The following is a 22,927-nucleotide window of genomic DNA, read 5'->3' on the forward strand; positions in this document are numbered from 1 at the left end:
TTTTCCCCCTCCTCATCCTCTCCCCACTCTTTCCTATCTCCCTCTCACGCTTCTATTCATCTTTCCTCTCCATCGCTGTCTTATCATCCTCTCTCTCACCTCCTCCTCCTCCTATAGACGGGGTCAGGTAAGACCTACACCATGGGTACAGGGTTTGATGTGAACATCGGGGAGGAGGAGCTGGGCATCATTCCCCGGGCGGTCAGCCACCTCTTCAGGGGCATCGAGGAGCGCCAGAAGGCCGCTAAAGAGCAGGGACGCCCCGTGCCCGAGTTCAAGATCAACGCACAGTTCTTGGAGGTATGGACTACGGCGTTACAAAGGAGGCACAGAGACACGGGCAAGGAATATATGTGACATTCTACTTGGAAATATGTTATACAGTGAGATTGGGAAAGGGACAGGGACATACCCCCACTCTCCAACACAGGATTATGTGGAATAATACATGACTAGACATTACAGCCCCATGCCAGGCTTACGTAGCCTATGTGTTGACACTTGACAATTTAACTAGCTCCCATCTCTAGTCTCCTACATAAAGATTACTCAGACTGTTGACTGTGGACAGCTGTCAGAGGGCGGGAGCAGGGCTGTTAGGGTCACGTTTCGGAGTGGCAAGGGTTAACACAGAATGACTGAACAGTTGTGTTTGCTTGTCATACTGACAGACAGAGGCCACATGTGGACAGAATGAGTCTACTCATTTTAAGTAATGAGTAATATACTGGATCTGTCATAGAAAAGGAGTTAGTAGAAAGGATATGACTACCCAATAATGTAAGCAATGAAAAAACACATCCAATATGGTGGCCAGTCCAGCCGCCTCAGAACAGTGAATGGGAATGTCCATTCTACTAAAACATTCTAAAACAGATGTAATTTCAGCACAAACAAAGGGCTTTAAAGTAGAAGTGAGCTTTTTTACAAACAAATCTCTATTTTGTATCTAAATGGCATGTTATAGAAGGGTCCATACCCTTTTTTTGCGATTTCACTTGTTTTTGAGAAACTTACCCCAACCAGCGATTCACTTCCTTATCCTCGTTGTGCAGTATGGGGGCTCTGAAAAAACACCCAAATACGTCCTTTTAGAAACTGAAAAGCTCTCAGTATAGTGATGCAGGTGATTAGAAATTGTGTCATTCTGAAATGTAGCCACAACGTTATATTCCATTTGGTGCGACTCAAGCTGTTTCCCTAACCAGCTGTTCAATTGTCCATGTAGTCTGCTGTTAGACAGAGAGGGATCGCTCGAGTCACAACAAAATGGAATGTAACGTTGTGGATAAAATTTGGATTGACACAATTTTGTGTACAACATCTAAAGACCTGCATCACTATACTGAGAGCTCCATTTCTAAAAGGACGTATTTGGGTGTATTTGGAGCATTTGTTCATGTTTTTTCAAAACCAAGTGAATTCACAAAAAAAGTATCTGGACCCTTCTATAACAAAAATAGAGATTTGGTTGTAAAAAAAGCTAAATTGTCCTTTAAGACTTTGACCCTTTAAAACTTTAATCTTGGCGGCCATTTAAAATGTCTACATATTTTGGCATTACAGTATTAGGAATTAGCGTCTTTAAAACGTATACTCTACATTAATCCATGGGAAAACAGATGGGAGAGGTTTTGTTTGCGTCTTAGGTTTACCCCCCTTGGCCTCTTGTAACAACCAGAGATGTGAATGACTAAATGAATGGGTAACACTTCATTTGGGTAGTCTATCCATAACATGTCAACAGCATGTCTGTCGACTAGCAACAGGACGTCCAACAAATCAACCATAATAAATACAGTGCATTCAGAAAATATTCAGACCCCTTGACTTTTTCCACATTTTATTACGTTACGGCGTTATTCTCAAATTGATTAAATTGTTTTTTCCCCTCATCAATCTACACACAATACCCCAATATGACAAAGCAAAAACAGGTTTTTAGACATTTTTGCACATATATAATAAATAAAAAATTTGAATTACATTTACATTAGTATTCAGACCCTTTACTCAGTACTTTGGCACCGATTACAGCCTCGAGTCTTCTTGGGTATGACGGAACAAGCTTGGCACACCTACAGTGGGGAGAACAAGTATTTGATACACTGCCGATTTTGCAGGTTTTCCTACTTACAAAGCATGTAGATGTCTGTAATTTTTATCATAGGTACACTTCAACTGTGAGAGACGGAATCTAAAACAAAAATCCAGAAAATCACATTGTATGATTTTTAAGTAATTAATTTGCATTTTATTGCATGACATAAGTATTTGATACATCAGAAAAGCAGAACTTAATATTTGGTACAGAAACCTTTGTTTGCAATTACAGAGATCATACGTTTCCTGTAGGTCTTGACCAGGTTTGCACACACTGCAGCAGGGATTTTGGCCCACTCCTCCATACAGACCTTCTCCAGATCCTTCAGGTTTCGGGGCTGTCGCTGGGCAATACGTACTTTCAGCTCCCTCCAAAGATTTTCTATTGGGTTCAGGTCTGGAGACTGGCTAGGCCACTCCAGGACCTTGAGATGCTTCTTACGGAGCCACTCCTTAGTTGCCCTGGCTGTGTGTTTCGGGTCGTTGTCATGCTGGAAGACCCAGCCACGACCCATCTTCAATGCTCTTACTGAGGGAAGGAGGTTGTTGGCCAAGATCTCGCGATACATGGCCCCATCCATCCTCCCCTCAGTACGGTGCAGTCGTCCTGTCCCCTTTGCAGAAAAGCATCCCCAAAGAATGATGTTTCCACCTCCATGCTTCACGGTTGGGATGGTGTTCTTGGGGTTGTACTCATTCTTCTTCTTCCTCCAAACACGGCGAGTGGAGTTTAGACCAAAAAGCTCTATTTTTGTCTCATCAGACCACATGACCTTCTCCCATTCCTCCTCTGGATCATCCAGATGGTCATTGGCAAACTTCAGACGGGCCTGGACATGCGCTGGCTTGAGCAGGGGGACTTTGCGTGCGCTGCAGGATTTTAATCCATGACGGCGTAGTGTGTTACTAATGGTTTTCTTTGAGACTGTGGTCCCAGCTCTCGTCAGGTCATTGACCAGGTCCTGCCATATAGTTCTGGGCTGATCCCTCACATTCCTCATGATCATTGATGCCCCACGAGGTGAGATCTTGCATGGAGCCCCAGACCGAGGGTGATTGACCGTCATCTTGAACTTCTTCCATTTTCTAATAATTTCGCCAACTGTTGTTGCCTTCTCACCAAGCTGTTTGCCTATTGTCCTGTAGCCCATCCCAGCCTTGTGCAGGTCTACAATTTTATCCCTGATGTCCTTACACAGCTCTCTGGTCTTGGCCATTGTGGAGAGGTTGGAGTCTGTTTGATTGAGTGTGTGGACAGGTGTCTTTTATACAGGTAACGAGTTCAAACAGGTGCAGTTAATACAGCTAATGAGTGGAGAACAGGAGGGCTTCTTAAAGAAAAACTAACAGGTCTGTGAGAGCTGGAATTCTTACTGGTTGGTAGGTGATCAAATACTTATGTCATGCAGTAAAATGCAAATGAATTACTTAAAAATCATACAATGTGATTTTCTGGATTTTTGTTTTAGATTCCGTCTCTCACAGTTGAAGTGTACCTATGATAAAAATTACAGACCTCTACATGCTTTGTAAGTAGGAAAACCTGCAAAATCGGCAGTGTATCAAATACTTGTTCTCCCCACTGTATATTTGGGGAGTTTGTCCCATTCTTCTCTGTAGATCTTCTCAAGCTCTGTCAGGTTGGATGGGGAGCGTCGCTGCACCGCTATTTTCAGGTCTCTCCAGAGATGTTAGATCGGGTTCAAGTCCGGGCTCTCGCTGGGCCACTCAAGGACATGCAGAGACTTGTCCTGAAGCCATTCTTGCGTTGTCTTGGCTGTGTGCTTAGGGTCATTGTCCTGTTGGAAGGTGAACCTTTGCCCCAGTCTGAGGTCCTGAGTACTCTGGAGCAGGTTATCGTCAATTATCTCTCTGTACTTTGTTCCATTCATCTTTCCCTCAATCCTGACTAGTCTCCCAGTCCCTGCCACTGAAAAACATCCCCACAGCATGATGCTGCCACCATCATGCTTCATCGTAGGGATGGTGCCAGGTTTCCTCCAGACGTGACGCTTGGCAGTCAGGCCAAAAAGTTCGATCTTGGTTTCATCAGACCAGAGAATCTTGTTTCTCATGGTCTGAGAGTCCTTTAGGTGCCTTTTGGCAAACTACAAGTGTGCTGTCATGTGCCTTTTACTGAGGAGTGGCTTCCGTCTGGCCACTCTAACATAAAGGCCTGATTGGTGGAGTTCTGCAGAGATGGTTGTCCTTCTGGAAGTTTCTGCCGTCTCCACAGAGGAACTCTGGGGCTCTGTCAAAGTGACCATCGGGTTCTTGGTCACCTCCCTGACCAAGGCCCTTCTCCCCCAACTGCTCAGTTTGGCCGGGCGGCCAGCTCTAGGAAGAGTCTTGGTGGTTCCAAACCTTTTCCATTTAAGAATGATGGAGGCCACTGTGTTCTCTGGGACCTTCAATGCTGCAGAAATGTTTTGGAACCCTTCCCCAGATCTGTGCCTCGACACAATTCTGTCTCGGAGCTCTACGGACAATTCCTTTGACCTCATGGCTTGGTTTTTGCTCTGACATGCACTGTCAACTGTGGGACCTTATATAGACATGTGTGTGCCTTTCCAAATCATGTCCAATCAATTGAATTTACCACAGGTGGACTCTAATCAAGTTGTAGAAACATCTCAAGGATGATCAATGGAAACAAGATGCACCTGAGCTCAATTTCGAGTCACATAGCAAAGGGTCTGAATACTTATGTAAATAAGGTATTTATGTAGATTGAGGAAAATATTTATTGAATCCATTTTAGAATAAGGCTGTAACGTAACAAAATGTGGAAAAAGTCAAGGGGTCTGAATACTTTCCGAATGAACTGTAAGTTATTTACCTTTTATTCACCCACTTTTCATCAAACTAGGCCCTTGGGAGAGCCTTGTATTTAGATGTACTGCTCTAGACCTTGGGCACCAACACAAAACCAAGTTACGGGTGTAGAAAAGCCATTCATAGAGGTCACACCAGAGAGAACGGGAGTGGTGGCAAAGCATGTTACATTCTATAAAAAAAAATCTCTGGTGTAGGTGTGTGTTAGATAATGTATCTTGATATGGAGTCTGTCACACAGTGCTACTGTTGTCTCCTGTGTCTTTTAGACTCTGAGAGTCCTCTGCTGTTTAACATTGTTCAGACTGAGTCAGACAGTCCTACTCATGTTGCTCACTCTCTTTCAGTCTGACAATCAGATATGGTCTTGCATAAGTGTGATATCAGAACTGGAATAGGATACAGACTATCAGAACCTATGATATTTTCATGGAATTTCACAGTGCTCAATTCACCACGGTAAGAAATAAGACTAATATTGTGTGTTTATGTGTATGTTCTGGTTTAGCTTTACAATGAGGAGGTGCTGGATCTGTTTGACTCTACGAGGGACCTGGAGGCTCGGACGCAGAAATCCCACATTAAGATCCACGAGGACGCTAATGGAGGAATCTACACGGTGGGGGTGACCACACGGACTGTAGCCACTGAGGCAGAGGTATGTACGTTAGTGGTTCGCGGGTCAGCTGTTTGTTCACCTGCACCCGCCCTTAGCTGCTAATAACCCAGCCGCAACCGCCTGACCAAATGTGTTGAAGTGAAAATCTGAGGCCCTAACCCGCAAATATAGAAAATGCGCTATAGCCTACAGTCAAAGACTGCAGAACGATTTTTTGACATGGGGTGCAGGATTTTGTTTTCCCTGATTAGGATATGTTTCTGCTTATAATTTCTGACATTTTGGTAGGCTATTCGTTAGTCAACTTGTCTATAATTAAATACATGTAGCTTCTCTTCTGTCATTATGCTATATGTTGTCCTAGAAGACTAAATACACCCTTGCTCAGCAGAATAATGTCTTAGATCGATAGAATGAATGCTTCAATCTAGTTTTCTCTTTCATCTTTCTCGGAGCAAAGACGTTTAGGGACTGGGGAGAAAATACGATAAAGCAAAAAAACTGTGACCAGTTGTAAGGAAAAAGAAAGCTGAAAACGACCCAACGTGTTTCGGATAAGATTTCAGTTTGGCTTTGATGCATTTTTTATGTGGTTGAAATACTACCAGCTTTTATGATGCTTTTATGATGAAGACAGCACCTCTACAGATCGTACTAACTGAGCATCACATTCTCTCAAGATGCAGAAATAAATCATACAGTGGGGAAAAAAAGTATTTAGTCAGCCACCAATTGTGCAAGTTCTCCCACTTAAAAAGATGAGAGAGGCCTGTAATTTTCATCATAGGTACACGTCAACTATGACAGACAAATTGAGAAAAAAAATTCCAGAAAATCACATTGTAGGATTTTTTATGAATTTATTTGCAAATGATGGTGGAAAATAAGTATTTGGTCACCTACAAACAAGCAAGATTTCTGGCTCTCACAGACCTGTAACTTCTTCTTTAAGAGGCTCCTCTGTCCTCCACTCGTTACCTGTATTAATGGCACCTGTTTGAACTTGTTATCAGTATAAAAGACACCTGTCCACAACCTCAAACAGTCACACTCCAAACTCCACTATGACCAAGACCAAAGAGCTGTCAAAGGACACCAGAAACAAAATTGTAGACCTGCACCAGGCTGGGAAGACTGAATCTGCAATAGGTAAGCAGCTTGGTTTGAAGAAATCAACGGTGGGAGCAATTATTAGGAAATGGAAGACATACAAGACCACTGATAATCTCCCTCGATCTGGGGCTCCACGCAAGTTCTCACCCCGTGGGGTCAAAATGATCACAAGAATGGTGAGCAAAAATCCCAGAACCACACGGGGGGACCTAGTGAATGACCTGCAGAGAGCTGGGACCAAAGTAACAAAGCCTACCATCAGTAACACACTACGCCGCCAGGGACTCAAATCCTGCAGTGCAAGACGTGTCCCCCTGCTTAAGCCAGTACATGTCCAGGCCCGTCTGAAGTTTGCTAGAGTGCATTTGGATGATCCAGAAGAGGATTGGGAGAATGTCATATGGTCAGATGAAACCAAAATAGAACTTTTAGGTAAAAACTCAACTCGTCGTGTTTGGAGGACAAAGAATGCTGAGTTGCATCATACCTACTGTGAAGCATGGGGGTGGAAACATCATGCTTTGGGGCTGTTTTTCTGCAAAAGGACCAGGACGACTGATCCGTGTAAAGGAAAGAATGAATGGGGCCATGTATCGTGAGATTTGGAGTGAAAACCTCCTTCCATCAGCAAGGGCATTGAAGATGAAACGTGGCTGGGACTTTCAGCATGACAATGATCCCAAACACACCGCCCGGGCAACGAAGGAGTGGCTTCGTAAGAAGCATTTCAAGGTCCTGGAGTGGCCTAGCCAGTCTCCAGATCTCAACCCCATAGAAAATCTTTGGAGGGAGTTGAAAGTCCGTGTTGCCCAGCGACAGCCCCAAAACATCACTGCTCTAGAGGAGATCTGCATGGAGGAATGAGCCAAAATACCAGCAACAGTGTGTGAAAACCTTGTGAAGACTTACAGAAAACGTTTGACCTGTGTCATTGCCAACAAAGGGTATATAACAAAGTATTGAGAAACTTTTGTTATTGACCAAATACTTATTTTCCACCATAATTTGCAAATAAATTCATTAAAAATCCTACTATGTGATTTTCTGGAATTTTATTTCTCATTTTGTCTGTCATAGTTGACGTGTACCTATGATGAAAATTACAGGCCTCTCTCATCTTTTTAAGTGGGAGAACTTGCACAATTGGTGGCTGACTAAATACTTTTTTTCCCCACTGTATTTCTCCACTCCTGTTCCCAAGTCCAAATTTTTCCTACATTTGGTGTATAATTTTACTGCAAGGAATGCTTATTACTAAGGCTATAGCCCTATTCGCACGGGACTAGTTGGTTATGTATTTATTACCCCATAATGTCCGTTATTCCAGAGGACAATTCGGACGTTTTTTCCAAACGGCCGCCTGTAAAAAAAAAAAATGCTGTATATAAATTCACAGTTACGACAGAAGCCTGGAGGTTTTTTTCTAGGTGTGAAGATATGTCCAGGCGATAACAGGCTACACTGATAACTGGACCTTTGTTCACAAGTTTCTAAACCATACCAGAGCGCTCAGGACCTCAGACTGGGGCGAAGGTTCACCTTGCAACAGGACAACGACCCTAAGCACACAGCCAAGACAACACAGGAGTGGCTTTGGGACAAGTCTCTGAATGTCCTTGAGTGGCCCAGCCAGAGCCTGGACTTGAACCTGATCGAACATGTCTGGAGAGACCTGAAAATAGCTGTGCAGCGACGCTCCCCATCCAACCTGACAGAGCTTGAGAGGATCTGCAGAAAAGAATGGGAGAAACTCCCCAAATACAGGTGTGCCAAGCTTGTAGTGTCATACCCAAGAAGAGTTGAGCCTTGTAATCGCTGCTAAAGGTGCTTCAACAAAGTACTGAGTAAAGGGTCTGAATACTTATGTGATATTTCCTATTTTTTATTTTAATACATTTGCAAAAATGTCAAAAAAACTGTTTTTGCTTTGTCATTATGGGGTATTGTGAGTACACTGATGAGATTTATTGTATTTTTTTACATCCATTTTAGAATAAGGCTGTAACGTAACAAAATGTGGAAAAAGTCAAGGGGTCTGAATACTTTCAGAATGCACAGTTTTCTTGCTCATACCGCGAGTAGCACCTGTCAAATTAAGACATTTCTCTCAAAACACAGGGATATCGGTTTGCACCGGTCTAGTATTATCAGAGGACTTTGGAGTTTACAAAAAAGTATGCTACAGTTCCCTTGACATGCCATAGGCCTATTTGAAGTCCTGTCTTGTGACTGTCGAATTTGTACAGCACCTCAGAATCATCACACTTAACATAGCCGGCACTGCTATCCTCTTATACCACTTCACCAAATATTTTCCAAACATTACTTTTCTGGCCCTCCCTTCTCTTTTATTTTCAGCTCTCCATTCGCAGCTTTTTTCTTATTGAATTTAACTTCGACAATTTTGCCTCCGTGGATTGATAACTTTTTCTGCCCATTCCCAAAAGCATTATTTGGAGATTGGCTGTGCAGGCTATTTGACGCGCGTACAGTTACGCCCTAAAGCTTAGGTTTATGCACTAATACCAGGTAGCCTAAAATAGTGAAATAAAAACCTCAATGTAGACTATATAAATTGCACAATAATTATACATTCATGGATTTTTGAAGGTACTCTTTATTCAACCCGCCCGCCACCCACCCGCCCTTCAGCCACACAATATTTAAAGACCCTAAACCCGCCCGTAGGGACGTACGTAATGTACGTACATACGTGCGTGCGTGTGTGTGGTATCCGCTGGATGTTGTATGTGTTGGGATGTGTGGTCCAGGGGTCCAGGAGAAATGTGTAGGTCTGTGTATATGTAATATAGGAAATTAAAAACTTGAAATACACTATAAAATGATCATTACACAGTGATAACACACATATCCAATCTCTTTCTCCTCTCTCAGATGATGCAGTGTCTGAAGCTGGGGGCTCTGTGTCGTACCACGGCCAGCACCCAGATGAATGTCCAGAGCTCCCGCTCTCACGCCATCTTCACCATTCACCTGTGCCAAGTCAGAGTCTGTGCATCCGACAATGTACGTACAAGAGCAGCTTATTCCTAGCCTTAGTACCAGTCCTTTTGTGCTCTCTTGCCAACTCCTATCTTATTCCGTATTTACACTTTTGTTACTGATGTGACGCCTGTCACTTGCTATGACACCGTTAGAGCATGTTATGACAGTGACTGAAGTTGCTCCTAATCTTGACGTTACAGAAATGATATAGCCACTCCTATGCTATCACGTCATATTATGCTAGGTTACGTAAATGACATACTGTATATAGAAATGACTCTTATTATGGTACTGACGTACTATGTTTATGGTAGGCTACTGACATTCTATGTTATGTTGCATTAGTGACAGGGACAGTGCTTTTGAATGACGGTACTGACACAAAGGCATCCATCTGGGGGTTTTCTAACTCACAGCAAGACAACAACGAGACGGACAGCAAGATTGCTAACTGCAACTCAGAGATGGAAGAGTATGAGACACTGACGGCCAAGTTTCACTTTGTGGACCTGGCCGGGTCAGAGAGGCTGAAGAGAACCGGGGCGACCGGAGACCGAGCTAAGGAGGGAATCTCCATCAACTGTGGACTGGTGAGACACTGGTTGTGTCCGAAATGGACCGTATTCCCTATAGTTAGTACACTAATTTTGACCCACCCTATTCCCTAATACACTAGCAGGTCTATCCAACCCTGTTCCTGGAGAACTACGCTCCTGTAGGTTTTCACTCCAACCCCACTTGTAACTAACCTGATTCAGCTTAGCAACCAGCTAATTGTTAGAATCAGGTACGCTAGATAAGGGTTGGAGCGAAAACCTATAGGATGGTAGCTTTCCAGGAACATGGTTGGAGAGCCCTCACTATAAGAATCTGGTCAAAAGGGCTCTGGTAAAAATGTGTGCAATATAGGAATATATCATTTTTGTCCTTTAACCCCCTAAGGTCGATGTCCGCACCCAAATTAGCATAACACAAAAATCCCCATCAAAATCCATCGGTTTAAGCTAGAGATATCTGTTTTTTTGCATCGGATGCGTCTCAATCCACCACATTTGCCTATGTCGCACTGCCGCATCTGCGGTGAAAGCTGACAGAGCTAAAGCAGCGTTTGTCAGACCATGAGACATCCCGAAAATCGGTCTTCATACAGAATCATCTGTAGCGTCCGAACGGTTTGGCCTAAAAACTATTATGATCCCTCTATGGAAAGATGAGTCTCACACAAACATGATGGTGTTCTCTGTTTTATATATATAAACATCCCGATCTTTCTTATATGTCTACAATATAGGACAGACACTTCAGAACAAACTTCCTTTAGATAATTTTTTGGGGACTATCTGTTGTTCCATGTAGTGAATCTGTTATTCAATGCATTTGAATGGGCTAATACAGTAGTAGTAAGGCCACATTTCTTTTCTTCATCAAATACGTTTTGGATATAGTTTTCTTAACAGAGTGCCATCTAGTGGTTAAAAGCAGTACCTTGCAAAAACTGTGCGACGTCATAACGGCCCAGTATGGACATAAATAGAACCAGAATGTTTCTGAAAATAACCTTCAATATCTGTTTTGCTGTGTGGTGTTTCTTGGTCATGTCTTCCAAACTGCAGCTTGCTCTTGGAAATGTAATCAGTGCTTTGGGAGACAGAAGCAAGCGATCCACACACGTGCCTTACAGAGACTCCAAACTCACTCGGCTTCTACAGGACTCCCTGGGTGGAAATAGGTCTGTGTGCGATTGGTCAAGCCTTTCTCCCTCTCTTTGTGTCAGGGTTGGTGTCACAGTCAGTTGGTGTGCATGTCAAACTAAATGCTTTTTCTTAACTGATACAGTATTTATTAGATGTCTACAACACAATTGCTACAAGCAACCATATCCATCTGAACTACAGATTGCAAATGCTAACTCTCTGTGCTTCTTTTGTAAATCCACCTTCCCCTCTCTCAGCCAAACGATGATGATAGCGTGCATCAGCCCGTCTGACCGGGACTTCATGGAGACCCTGAATGCACTGAAGTATGCCAACAGAGCCAGGAACATTAAGAACAAGGTGATGGTGAACCAGGACAAGGCCTCCCAACAGATCTCTGCTCTCAGGACAGAGATCGCCAGGCTACAGATGGAACTGATGGAGTACAGGACGGTGAGTGAGAGAGTGAGAGAGTGAGAGAGTGAGAGAGTGAGAGACTGAGTGAGTGAGTGAGTGAGTGAGTGAGTGAGTGAGTGAGTGAGTGAGTGAGTGAGAATTGAAACGTGAACTATATGAAAAGGAGGTATGACCGTCCAAAAATAAATTGCCCTTAATTAATTCTAATTCTGTCTAAACCCAGGGTAAGCGTATGGTGGGTGAGGATGGTATGGATAGCATCAACGACATGTTCCATGAGAACAGCATGCTGCAGACAGAGAACAGCAACCTGAGGATCAGGGTCAAAGCCATGCAGGAGACCATTGACGCACAGAGGGCCAGACTCACCCAGTACCTCAGTGACCAGGCCAACCAGGTCCTCGCCAGGGCAGGTGAGGGTGTGTGTGTGCTTATGTCCTAATGACCACGTCCATTGTAAACAGTTTAGAGGTGTGTTTGCTAAGGGTTTCCTGTTCTGTTTATTCTCAGGTGAGGGGAGTGAAGAGATTGGGAACATGATCCAGAGCTACATCAAAGAGATTGAGGATCTCAGGTAAACTTTTCTGTCTTCATACAGTACATACTGACATAGAGGTCAATCAAAACATTTTCTCCCTGCTGAACATGACCCAGCATAGCACATAGACAACATTGAGCTTTAGGAATATGTCAGAAACTGAAATTCAATTAAATTCCACTGTTATTCCCCATAGAGCCAAACTCCTGGAGAGCGAGTCTATGAATGAGAACCTTCGTAAGAATCTGTCCCGTGCCTCCTCACGGCAGTCCTTTTACCCCGGAACCTTCTCCGCTGCCCTCTTGGCACCCGAGAAGGAGGCCTCAGACATCATCGAGATGGCTAAGAAAGACCTGGAAAAACTCAAGAAGAAGGAGAGGAAGAAGAAGAAGAGGTAAAGAGTGAACATGGTTAATTGTAGGACCAAATTATTTATGTTTTCTTGTTAATAAACATTAGTTTTTTGAACAATTCTTGTATGACCTCAATGTGGGGCCATGGTGAGTAGCAGTTTGTGATCTCTATGTTTTTCCCTATGACTTCTTTTCCTTCCTCTTCTCTGTACTCCCTGGTTTCCTTCTTTCCCTCCTTCCTTCTTTCCTTCCTTCCTTGTCACATCTCTCTCCCCTGTCCTCTCACCTGTGACCTTTGACCTTGACCTCTCCCTGAACTGAAGGCTCCAGCAGCTGCTGGAAGAGAGGGAGGAGGAGGAAGATGGCAGGTTTGTCACAGGTTCCCCCTCCCTTAACCTCCCTGCCATTTCCATCCCTCACTTCTTCTAAACAACCATTTTGTTTTGTTTGACAGGCAGTTGCCACACCAGAAGGGAAACCTGAGTTCAGTTCCTTCAGTTCTTCCTGTGTTCACTAGTTTCTTTCAATTTGCTCACCCCGACTGACTGATATGATGTTTTCATCCACCATCAATGGCCTTATCATGATCTTTATTAACACACTTTATTTATGAAGATATATTTTTTTAAACGGGATTCATTTACAGATAATTATTATACTGTACTAAACAATTTGGTGCTCCACTGCATATTCTGGCATGCTATTTTGCTTTCCTTCGTTATTTTTCACCTCTAGGAAAAAAATTACTATTCAACTACTGCTTAGTTCAATGTTGTCTCACCTTGCCCCTCTGTTGTTCCCTACTAGTGTTGTCAAGGAGGAAGTCCCCGACAATGACCAAGACAATGGGATGGAAAAAGAGCTGACTGAGCGGTCCAATGAGGAGCATGAGACGGTATGATTGACAACCTATTAGTCAACCTATTAGTCCAATGATAGAGCTGGGTGATATGGACAAAAATCCATATTGTGATAAATTGTCAATTTCTTTTGCTAAATCAGCGATAACTTTATAGATTTGTTTGTATTTGACCCCCTTTTTCAATCTTGTCTCATCGCTGCAACTCCCCAACGGGCTCGGGAGGTGAACGTCGAGTCATGCGTCCTCCGAAACATGACCCGCCAAACCACACTTCTTAACACCCGCCCGCTTAACCCGGAAGCCAGCTGCACCAATGTGTCAGAGGAAATACTGTTCAACTGACGAGCGAGGTCAGCCTGCAGGCGCCCAGCCCACCACAAGAAGTCACTAGAGTGTGATGAGCCAAGTAAAGCCCCCCGGCCAAACTCTCTCCTAACCCGGACAACGCTAGGACAATTGTGCGCCGCCCTATGGGACTCCCGATCACGGCCGGTTGTGATACAGCCCAGGATCGAACCCAGATCTGTAGTGACACCTCTAGCACTGCGATGCAGTGCCTTAGACCGCTGCGCCACTCGGGAGGCCCCAGCAATAACTTATTTATTGGGGAGGTGCTATAGCTGGTTGAGATGGACAAAAAGTAATATTGTGATAAATGTAACTATTTTGCTCTAACAATAAATACAATGATAAAAAAAAATGTAATGGACAGCTTAACATTAGCTTTTACATTAGCGGCAGGGCTCTAGACACTGAGATGGTAACCTATGATTAAAAAAGTAAGCTATTTCATCTAACATATCCAGGGAATGCATTATTGATAATTTGCTGGCAATCTGTCAAAATAGGATCCCGAATTATCTGATTTATTTTGGGAATTTGCTGACATCTTTGTGCATATTGGCCTATAGGCTATATTATTCACCTCCTGAGGAAGTGGGAACTCAAAAGCTAGATTACTAACTCTAAATAAGATAGTGTTGCTATATAGCCATGTATGCTAATTGATTCAGCACAACTTTCCAGTGCTAGGCCTAGGCTATATGATGTAGTCCTATTCACTGCAAATCAAAACCATACTACAGGCTGCTCCGGTTGTAAAGTGGTGCCATGAAATCAATATTAAGATGGATGTGAGAAATGCATTTATACTCACAGAAAACTGTGACTCACCTCTAGAACAACAGTAGTTGCTTTGAAAATTGTATTTTCTTCTGGCAATTGCAGTTTGAGCAACAGTCATATGCTTGTGCTTCTCAGAATGCATCTTTCTCTCCTCCGTGCGCACAGTGGGGAGAGGGAGTGAGAGTGGCTCGCTCACTCAGCAGCCGACAGCGAAACGGAGACAGGCAGATACCTTCATAGCAGGAATCAACATGATGCTATTACTGTTGACCAAATAATGGTTTTAGAACAATCTACAGGAACGTTGAGAAGGAAAATGTTTCGGTTTATCGTCCAAGCAATAACTAAAAGACCAGTGAGTTTTTTCCCCTCCCCATTCTTCTGACATTGGATAATTCTGTATTCTATTCTACTCATGTGTGCTCTCAGGAGGGGCAGGAGGGGAGTGACCACGAGGAAGAGGAGGATGAGGAAGAGGAAGAGATGGATGTGGAGGAGAGCTCTGATTCAGACTCGGACTCAGATGAGAAAGGTAAAATGGCTGATTTCTAGAAATAGGAAATATAGAAGGCACATATAGTGGACATGTATATCTATGATTTGAACCCACATGAATCAATGTTACTTTCCCCCACCAGAGAACTTCCAGGCGGACCTGGCCAACATTACATGTGAGATTGCCATCAAGCAGAAGCTGATAGACGAGCTGGAGAACAGCCAGAGGCGTCTGCACACGCTCAAACAGCAGTACGAACAGAAACTGATGATGCTGCAGAGTAAGATCAGAGACACACAGCTGGAGAGGGACAAGGTGCTGCAGAACATGGGTAAGTCTCATATAGAGGGTGAGAATGTACTCACGGTATGACCTGGACACTGGGATTACATAGCTATGGGATATGCATACAGCCGTTACTGGTTTATAGTCTATCAGAGAACTGTGAAGAGTTTGGAGTTTTTATTTTGCTCTGGTTCTTTAGAACATAGGGCTATTGAACAGCCACCTCTATAAAAAGTGTGGGGTTTCCCTCTGTTGATTTAAGGCAGGGGTGGTCAACATTTCCGATCCTACTATAACACACCGATTCAGCTAATCAAGGTCCTGATGAGCAGTGGACTAGTAGAATCAGGTGTGGAAGGGCTGAAGCAAAAGCCTGCATACCCAGTTGTTCTCTAGGAGGGATGGCAACCTGTGATTTCTAAGCTTATTTCCTCATTTTGTCTGTCTTGTTTTTGGCTCCCCCTTCAGGCTCAGTGGAGACGTGCAATGACGATAAGGCCAAGAAGATCAAGCAGGAGTATGAGAAGAAGCTGAGTCTCATGAATAAGGAGCTACAGAAGCTACAGTCAGCCCAGAAGGAACACGCACGCCTCCTCAAGAACCAATCAAAGTACGAGACACAGCTCAAGAAGCTCCAACTGGACGTCACAGAGATGAAGAAGACAAAGGTAGAACGAAAACGTACTTGTACCTGACCACAACCATGACTGACCACACTCGCCACCAACCACTCGTGACATTGCCATCGTAAAGATATTTATTGATACAATATTCCCACCCCGTAATTCTTTTTTTGAGTCACCACTCAGTCAACATCATATTTCATATTTTTCCAACATACTGACGTTGAACATCAATGGTGGGTTACTGATATTGATCTAAATGTGATCTGGTTGGCCATCAGGTTCGTCTGATGAAGCAGATGAAGGAGCAGCAGGAGAAGAACAGAATGACAGAGTCCAGGAGGAACAGAGAAATCGCCAGCCTCAAGAAGGACCAGCGCAAACAGGAGGTGAACCACGGGACCCATAGTCTAGTTTCTCAGTATTGCAGCAGTACTACCTTTTCACACTATCCACCTCATGTAGCCCTGCCAAATTGAATTCAGCAAGCTTCTCCTCTTAGAGTCTATGAAGCCTTGCTTCTCAGCTCTTTATCCAGTGAGTACGGTTCGGTATAAAGTCAGACTGATTTTGTTATACTTATTTCCAGTCTGGTTTGGGCAGGGCAAGGCTTGCCTAAAAGCTATCTTGAGCCAGATGTGTTATTGGACCAGTTAAGCAAATATTTTGCAACTTAATGCTATTGGCATTACTGAAGGCCATGTTAATGTGTGTTCCACAGCACCAGCTGAAGCTACTGGAGGCCCAGAAGAGACAACAGGAGCTCATACTGCGCAGGAAGACTGAGGAGGTGAGCAAACTGAACGGCCATCTGAAGTCATCATGAGGGGCCGCAGTTGCTCGCCTGTCTGCGTACCCACATGTGCATACCAGAAATGTTTGCAGTGAGACTGACTAACAAAATCAATGGGGTCCCCCCGGCCGGTAATTTGACCATGATTATTACATTTAGATAGTCTAGCAGCCAGCTAACTTAACAATCTAAAAAATGTTAGCTGAGATGTGCTAATTGTCTATCAGTAAGCAGGTTTCCAGCCAACCATTTCATGCGGATTAATTATCTAACGCAAGAAAGAAGTCACGACTGGGCTGCTGGAAACATGAAATGCCGGTACAATTTTATAAATACCGACAGACAATTTGTTTGTTCGACATGGTGTGATTTTTTGGTCTCTGTATAATTAACTATGCGAGAAATGGTGATGGAAATGCCTCTGTGCAAATGTTGATATAATAACAATCATATCGAAGTAAATTTGGAGTCATGCGATGATATGTGTGGTCTTCCAGTTACGGCTCGGGAAAGCATGCAGTTTATTAGGCTACAGATTAAATAAATGATGATTAACTTCACAGGGTGGTGAATGTGCAAGGTGATGAGCTTGATGTTCCTTTCCAATAAATATCGACGGTCTTATTCTAATGACATGATGATCTATGCTTGGCTGCCGTTTGACAAATACAAATAATATCGCTCTTATCCATAATAATCTCATAATGTAGGTAGCCTACCCACACCGTATCTGCCAGCTGTTGGTTAAAGCGAAGGTGCCATGACCAGAGTGGGGTCATTTGGAATATAACACAACAGTTTTTTTGACAAAACCATCAGTGAAAATGCGATGGAAATCCATTGAACTTGTATTTTTCATTCGGTACATGGTAATTTAAAGGCAAACATTTTTTTTATGTGCATTACGTCATCGCGCAAAGCCTTTTCCACCGGAGATGGAAACGCATCTCCGGTGGAAAATGTGCATATTGTTTTCTGCAGATTTTTGAATATTCGCATAAAAATCTTTCGCAAATTGGATGGAAACCTAGCTAGTGACTGACATAACAAGAGAAAAACTGCTGATGCACAACAACGAAATGGCATGTTATGTATTCTACTATTCTAACTTGCAACAGTAAGTTGAGACCCCAACTGAGTTAAAAAAATATATATATCTGAGGGCCTTCAAAAGGGGGCGGCCCATGGGACGCCAGTTGCCCATCCCTGACATAGAGTAAAGGGATGTAGTATACAGTGAGGGAAAAAAATATTTGATCCCCTGCTGATTTTGTACGTTTGCCCACTGACAAAGACATGATCAGTCTATAATTTTAATGGTAGGTTTATTTGAACAGTGAGAGACAGAATAACAACAACAAAATCCAGAAAAACGCATGTCAAAAATGTTATTAATTGATTTGCATTTTAATGAGGGAAATAAGTATTTGACCCCTCTGCAAAACATGACTTAGTACTTGGTGGCAAAACCCTTGTTGGCAATCACAGAGGTCAGACGTTTCTTGTAGTTGGCCACCAGGTTTGCACACATCTCAGGAGGGATTTTGTCCCACTCCTCTTTGCAGATCTTCTCCAAGTCATTAAGGTTTCGAGCATGACGTTTGGCAACTCGAACCTTCAGCTCCCTCCACAGATTTTCTATGGGATTAAGGTCTGGAGACTGGCTAGGCCACACCAGGACCTTAATATGCTTCTTCTTGAGCTACTCCTTTGTTGCCTTGGCCGTGTGTTTTGGGTCATTGTCATGCTGGAATACCCATCCACGACCCATTTTCAATGCCCTGGCTGAGGGAAGGAGGTTCTCACCCAAGATCTGACGGTACATGGCCCCATCCATCGTCCCTTTGATGCGGTGAAGTTGTCCTGTCCCCTTAGCAGAAAAGCACCCCCAAAGCATAATGTTTCCACCTCCATGTTTGACGGTGGGGATGGTGTTCTTGGGGTCCTAGGCAGCATTCCTTCTCCAAACACGGCGAGCTGAGTTGATGCCAAAGTGCTCCATTTTGGTCTCATCTGACCACAACACTTTCACCCAGTTCTCCTCTGAATCATTCAGATGTTCATTGGCAAACTTCAGACGGCCCTGTATATGTGCTTTCTTGAGCAGGGGGACCTTGCGGGCGCTGCAGGATTTCAGTCCTTCACGGCGTAGTGTGTTACCAATTGTTTTCTTGGTGACTATGGTCCCAGCTGCCGTGAGATCATTGACAAGATCCTCCCGTGTAGTTCTGGGCTGATTCCTCACCGTTCTCATGATCATTGCAACTCCACAAGGTGAGATCTTGCATGGAGCCCCAGGCCGAGGGAGATTGACAGTTCTTTTGTGTTTCTTCCATTTGCGAATAATCGCACCAACTGTTGTCACCTTCTCACCAAGCTGCTTGGCGATGGTCTTGTAGCCCATTCCAGCCTTGTGTAGGTCTACAATCTTGTCCCTGACATCCTTGGAGAGCTCTTTGGTCTTGGCCATGGTGGAGAGTTTGGAATCTGATTGATTGATTGCTTCTGTGGACAGGTGTCTTTTTATACCGGTAACAAACTGAGATTAGGAGCACTCCTTTTAAGAGTGTGCTCCTAATCTCAGCTCGTTACCTGTATAAAAGACACCTGGGAGCCAGAAATCTTTCTGATTGAGAGGGGGTCAAATACTTATTTCCCTCATTAAAATGCAAATCAATGTATAACATTTTTGACATGTGTTTTTCTGGATTTTTTTGTTGTTATTCTGTCTCTCACTGTTCAAATAAACCTACCATTAAAATTATAGACTGATCATTTCTTTGTCAGTGGGCAAACGTACAAAATCAGCAGGGGATCAAATACTTTTTTCCCTCACTGTATAGAAGTGCTGTATACTTGACAATTACCCAAGACTGGAAGCAGTTAAACACATCCTGCAACAAATCACTAACTCTCATCTAGTTGGTTCTAAGTTCAAGGAATTTTGAAGTTCTAGGACCAGAAAACAAAAAGCTTTTTTCCCAATTCTATTTGACCTTTGATACCTGGAATAGGATGTTCACTTGGGAACGGAAGTTGTAGGAACCATTGGCCAGAGTCCGAGAGCAGAGGTACAGAGAGAGTAGGCTACCAATGGGATCTTTGTATCATAAGAGTTCAAGACTTCCCTGAAGATCACTGATAACAACAAACATGGCAGTTTAGTAAATAAAATATCAAGCTAGACTCATGCTATTCTATTGAGATGATCAAATTTAGCATCAGGTAGTGGCTCTGGTGGCTCATTACTTACGTGTGTGTGTGTGTCTGTGTCTACCAGGTAACTGCACTGAGGAGACAGGCCAGACCTATGTCTGGTAAGGTGACCAGCAGGAAGGTGAGTTTACCAGAGCCCCTCCAGGACTCCTCCCACCGACCCCCCTCAGGACGCCTGCACTCCTCTGGATCCACCGCACCCAACGGAACCAGGTAGGGACTGGACAACAGGTCACTGCAATGCCGTTTTGATGTGTGACTGTATTTGTGTTGCTGTATTACACTGTTTGGTGTATGTAGAGCAGTCATTATGGCTTTTGCAGTTAAAACACATAGCTTGAGATCTGCATGGCCATACTGTAGAGTGTACATGCCTCAACATTGTGTGTGTGCGCATGTGTGTGACAGGTCCTACTACAGACGGTCAACGGGCATATATTCCACCAGAGTGGCCAGAGTGAAGTGGCAGTCTCTGGAGCGCCGTATCTCTGATGTCATCATGCAGAGGATGACCATATCCAACATGGAGGCTGATATGAACCGCCTGCTCAAGGTAAACATTAAATGTCATTCACACATCTTTTCATTTGCTGAAATAGTTTACAGACCTAATATATTACTCTAAATTAGCGTTGTTAGCAATTAACATTGGCAAACTCCTCCTTATTCCCCTGCTCCGTCCCCTACCCTCCTTTCCCTGCCTCCTCTCTCTCCTTCCCCATACCTCCTCCTCCACTCTCCCCCCTCCATCGTTCCTCCCCTCCACAGCAACGTGAGGAGCTGACCAAGAGGAGGGAGAAGGTGACCAGAAAGAGGGACAGGCTGGCGGGGGAGAGGCCTGAGGAAGAGAAGGCGGTGTTTCCCCTCAACGAGGAAGTGGACACCCTGATGGCCAACATCGACTACATCAACGACAGCATCGCAGACTGCCAGGCCAACATTATGCAGATGGAGGAGGCCAAGGTCAGACAGATAGAAAGCTGGCATTAGCAGTACATTTTCTGAAATCAAGGAGTCGAGGAGAGGAAGCCACATAAAAGTTGAGATACAACCATGGCCAATTTCAAGCAGCACAAATCTGGCCAACCAAATCAAACACTATCCCATGACTCTCTGAGTAACATGCATCCTAAAAGCAAGACATGAATTGAGCTGATTAGGATGTTTTTCCTAACCATGTAATTATGCATTTGCAGGAGGAGGTTGACACGGTAGATGTTTCCGCAGTGATCAGCTCCTGTACCCTAACAGAAGCCCGTTTCCTGATGGACCACTTCATGTCTATGGCCATCAACAAGGTAACTAACTTACTGCCTTTTACCTGTCCCTCCGTAGTCACTCCCCAATCTCTCACACCATTGTTTTCTCCTGGAGTTGACTTAGTTTAAAGGGGGGCTGAACTTGCTGATTTAGCCTCGGTTTCAATGGTCCTCATTAGGAAATGCGATTGAGAACAAGATTTGGGTTTTGGACCTGTGCTTTGATGTGGGTTTCTCTTGTGTGTGTTCGAACGTGGGAAGCTTTTGTACTTTCACTCTGCCAGAACAGTACACAGTCACTCAACCTTCTAGATAACAGTCTAACCAGGTCTTGTGTCTGGAAATAGCCTAAACTAGCTAGCAAGCTAGCCAACTTCTTTCGCCAATTAGCTTCAGTCAGCCGGTGTGCGACCGTGGCAAAGTTGATTTGACTTTGGATAGCCTATCTGTGGGGCTAGTTAGGAGAAGTTGCTTTTTTGGTTCAGTCGCACCCAGGTTCCACATGTTTCAAATTAAGTCAGTTTCTACGATTGTTAATATGTTTCGTTCTGTGTGTATATGCACAAGCACCCTCCTTGTGTATTAATATTTTGTGTGTGTACGGTGTTACCTTTAGTGACCCTCTTATAGCTGACCTATGACCTTTGACCTCCTCCCTATCCTAGGGTCTGCAGGCAGCCCAGAAGGAGTCCCAGGTGAAGGTGATGGAGGGCAGGCTGAAGCAGACAGAGATCACCAGCGCAACTCAGAACCAGCTGCTGTTCCACATGCTGAAAGAGAAGGCAGAGTTTAACCCCGAACTGGACGCCCTGCTGGGGAACGCTTTGCAAGGTAACAGCCCGAACTCCAGCCTGCCAGCCACACATCCTGCAAGATACGTGTATAGTTCAGTCCAGGGCCTTGACCCTGACCCTCTCAGCCCCTGTTACTGGAGGTCCGTAAGTCAAACCCACAACACTACCAGGTCTTGCTAACCCCAAATAAATGAATTTGACTGGCTTTGGTTACTCAATGGGTGACAGAAGTGTATATATAATTGAAAAAATAACTGTCTGTGGCCTGAATGTTGTTGGGATTCTATTGGACCTGGAGAGAGAGCTGTTGGCTGGACCTCCAGAACCAAGGCTGGGAGACTGTGATCCAGTGCATGATGGGGGCCTGTTGAGTTGCTCTTTGCTTGTGGCCTCCTCAATAGATGCTAGCCGTGAGATGAAAAGTCACACAAGTACATTATTTATCATTCAAGTTTGGAAACCCATCTATATTTGCCCTTTTTGTTTCATGGCTATGGAGCTGAGCTGACATCTTTTGTTATAGAGTTGATGTTTTGTTATGGCGCTGACAATGGAATAAGGTTCCGTATGACAGTTGTATTTTCACCAGCATCTGTTGAGGAGGACGTCTTTTTGAATAGTAGAACTAGCACTCTTGCTATTTCTTTTCTTTTCGATTTGATTTGGTTTTGATTATGGGAGAATGAATGAATGTGTTTTTGATTCGTGTATTGCCTTTTTTCTTGTCCCCCGCCATGGTGCGTTAATGTATACAGAGCTAGGTAACATGCCAGTGGGTAAGTAACAGACACCAGAC

The 22,927-nt window shown here is 43.9% G+C and overlaps 1 protein-coding gene and 1 long non-coding RNA gene across 6 annotated transcripts in view; one reads left to right on the top strand and one right to left on the bottom strand.

The window, feature by feature from the left end:
- Positions 1-1,132, bottom strand: part of LOC123491983 — a 30,287-nt gene extending 29,155 nt beyond the window's left edge. Inside the window, exon 1 of the long non-coding RNA XR_006661565.1 lies at positions 1,018-1,132. This is a non-coding gene — a long non-coding RNA (uncharacterized LOC123491983). The remainder of the gene's footprint in view (positions 1-1,017) is intronic.
- Positions 1-22,927, top strand: part of LOC121531522 (kinesin-like protein KIF21A) — a 63,076-nt gene that overhangs the window by 19,783 nt on the left and 20,366 nt on the right. For 3 of the 5 annotated variants that reach the window (XM_045223572.1, XM_041836773.2, XM_045223575.1), the window contains exons 3-23: positions 118-300; positions 5,447-5,596; positions 9,566-9,697; positions 10,093-10,266; positions 11,290-11,405; positions 11,628-11,823; positions 12,011-12,200; positions 12,298-12,361; positions 12,522-12,719; positions 13,486-13,573; positions 15,095-15,197; positions 15,304-15,492; positions 15,915-16,114; positions 16,351-16,458; positions 16,791-16,859; positions 20,143-20,291; positions 20,487-20,631; positions 20,847-21,041; positions 21,275-21,376; positions 22,003-22,168; positions 22,887-22,907. In XM_045223572.1, coding sequence (XP_045079507.1) covers positions 118-300; positions 5,447-5,596; positions 9,566-9,697; positions 10,093-10,266; positions 11,290-11,405; positions 11,628-11,823; positions 12,011-12,200; positions 12,298-12,361; positions 12,522-12,719; positions 13,486-13,573; positions 15,095-15,197; positions 15,304-15,492; positions 15,915-16,114; positions 16,351-16,458; positions 16,791-16,859; positions 20,143-20,291; positions 20,487-20,631; positions 20,847-21,041; positions 21,275-21,376; positions 22,003-22,168; positions 22,887-22,907 — 2,938 coding nt within the window. The remainder of the gene's footprint in view (positions 1-117; positions 301-5,446; positions 5,597-9,565; positions 9,698-10,092; positions 10,267-11,289; positions 11,406-11,627; positions 11,824-12,010; positions 12,201-12,297; positions 12,362-12,521; positions 12,720-13,485; positions 13,574-15,094; positions 15,198-15,303; positions 15,493-15,914; positions 16,115-16,350; positions 16,459-16,790; positions 16,860-20,142; positions 20,292-20,486; positions 20,632-20,846; positions 21,042-21,274; positions 21,377-22,002; positions 22,169-22,886; positions 22,908-22,927) is intronic. The other 2 variants (XM_045223573.1, XM_045223574.1) reach the window with 1 other exon arrangement.

This window comes from Coregonus clupeaformis, chromosome 11, assembly GCF_020615455.1.
Source record: "Coregonus clupeaformis isolate EN_2021a chromosome 11, ASM2061545v1, whole genome shotgun sequence".
NCBI classification, from domain to species: domain Eukaryota; kingdom Metazoa; phylum Chordata; class Actinopteri; order Salmoniformes; family Salmonidae; genus Coregonus; species Coregonus clupeaformis.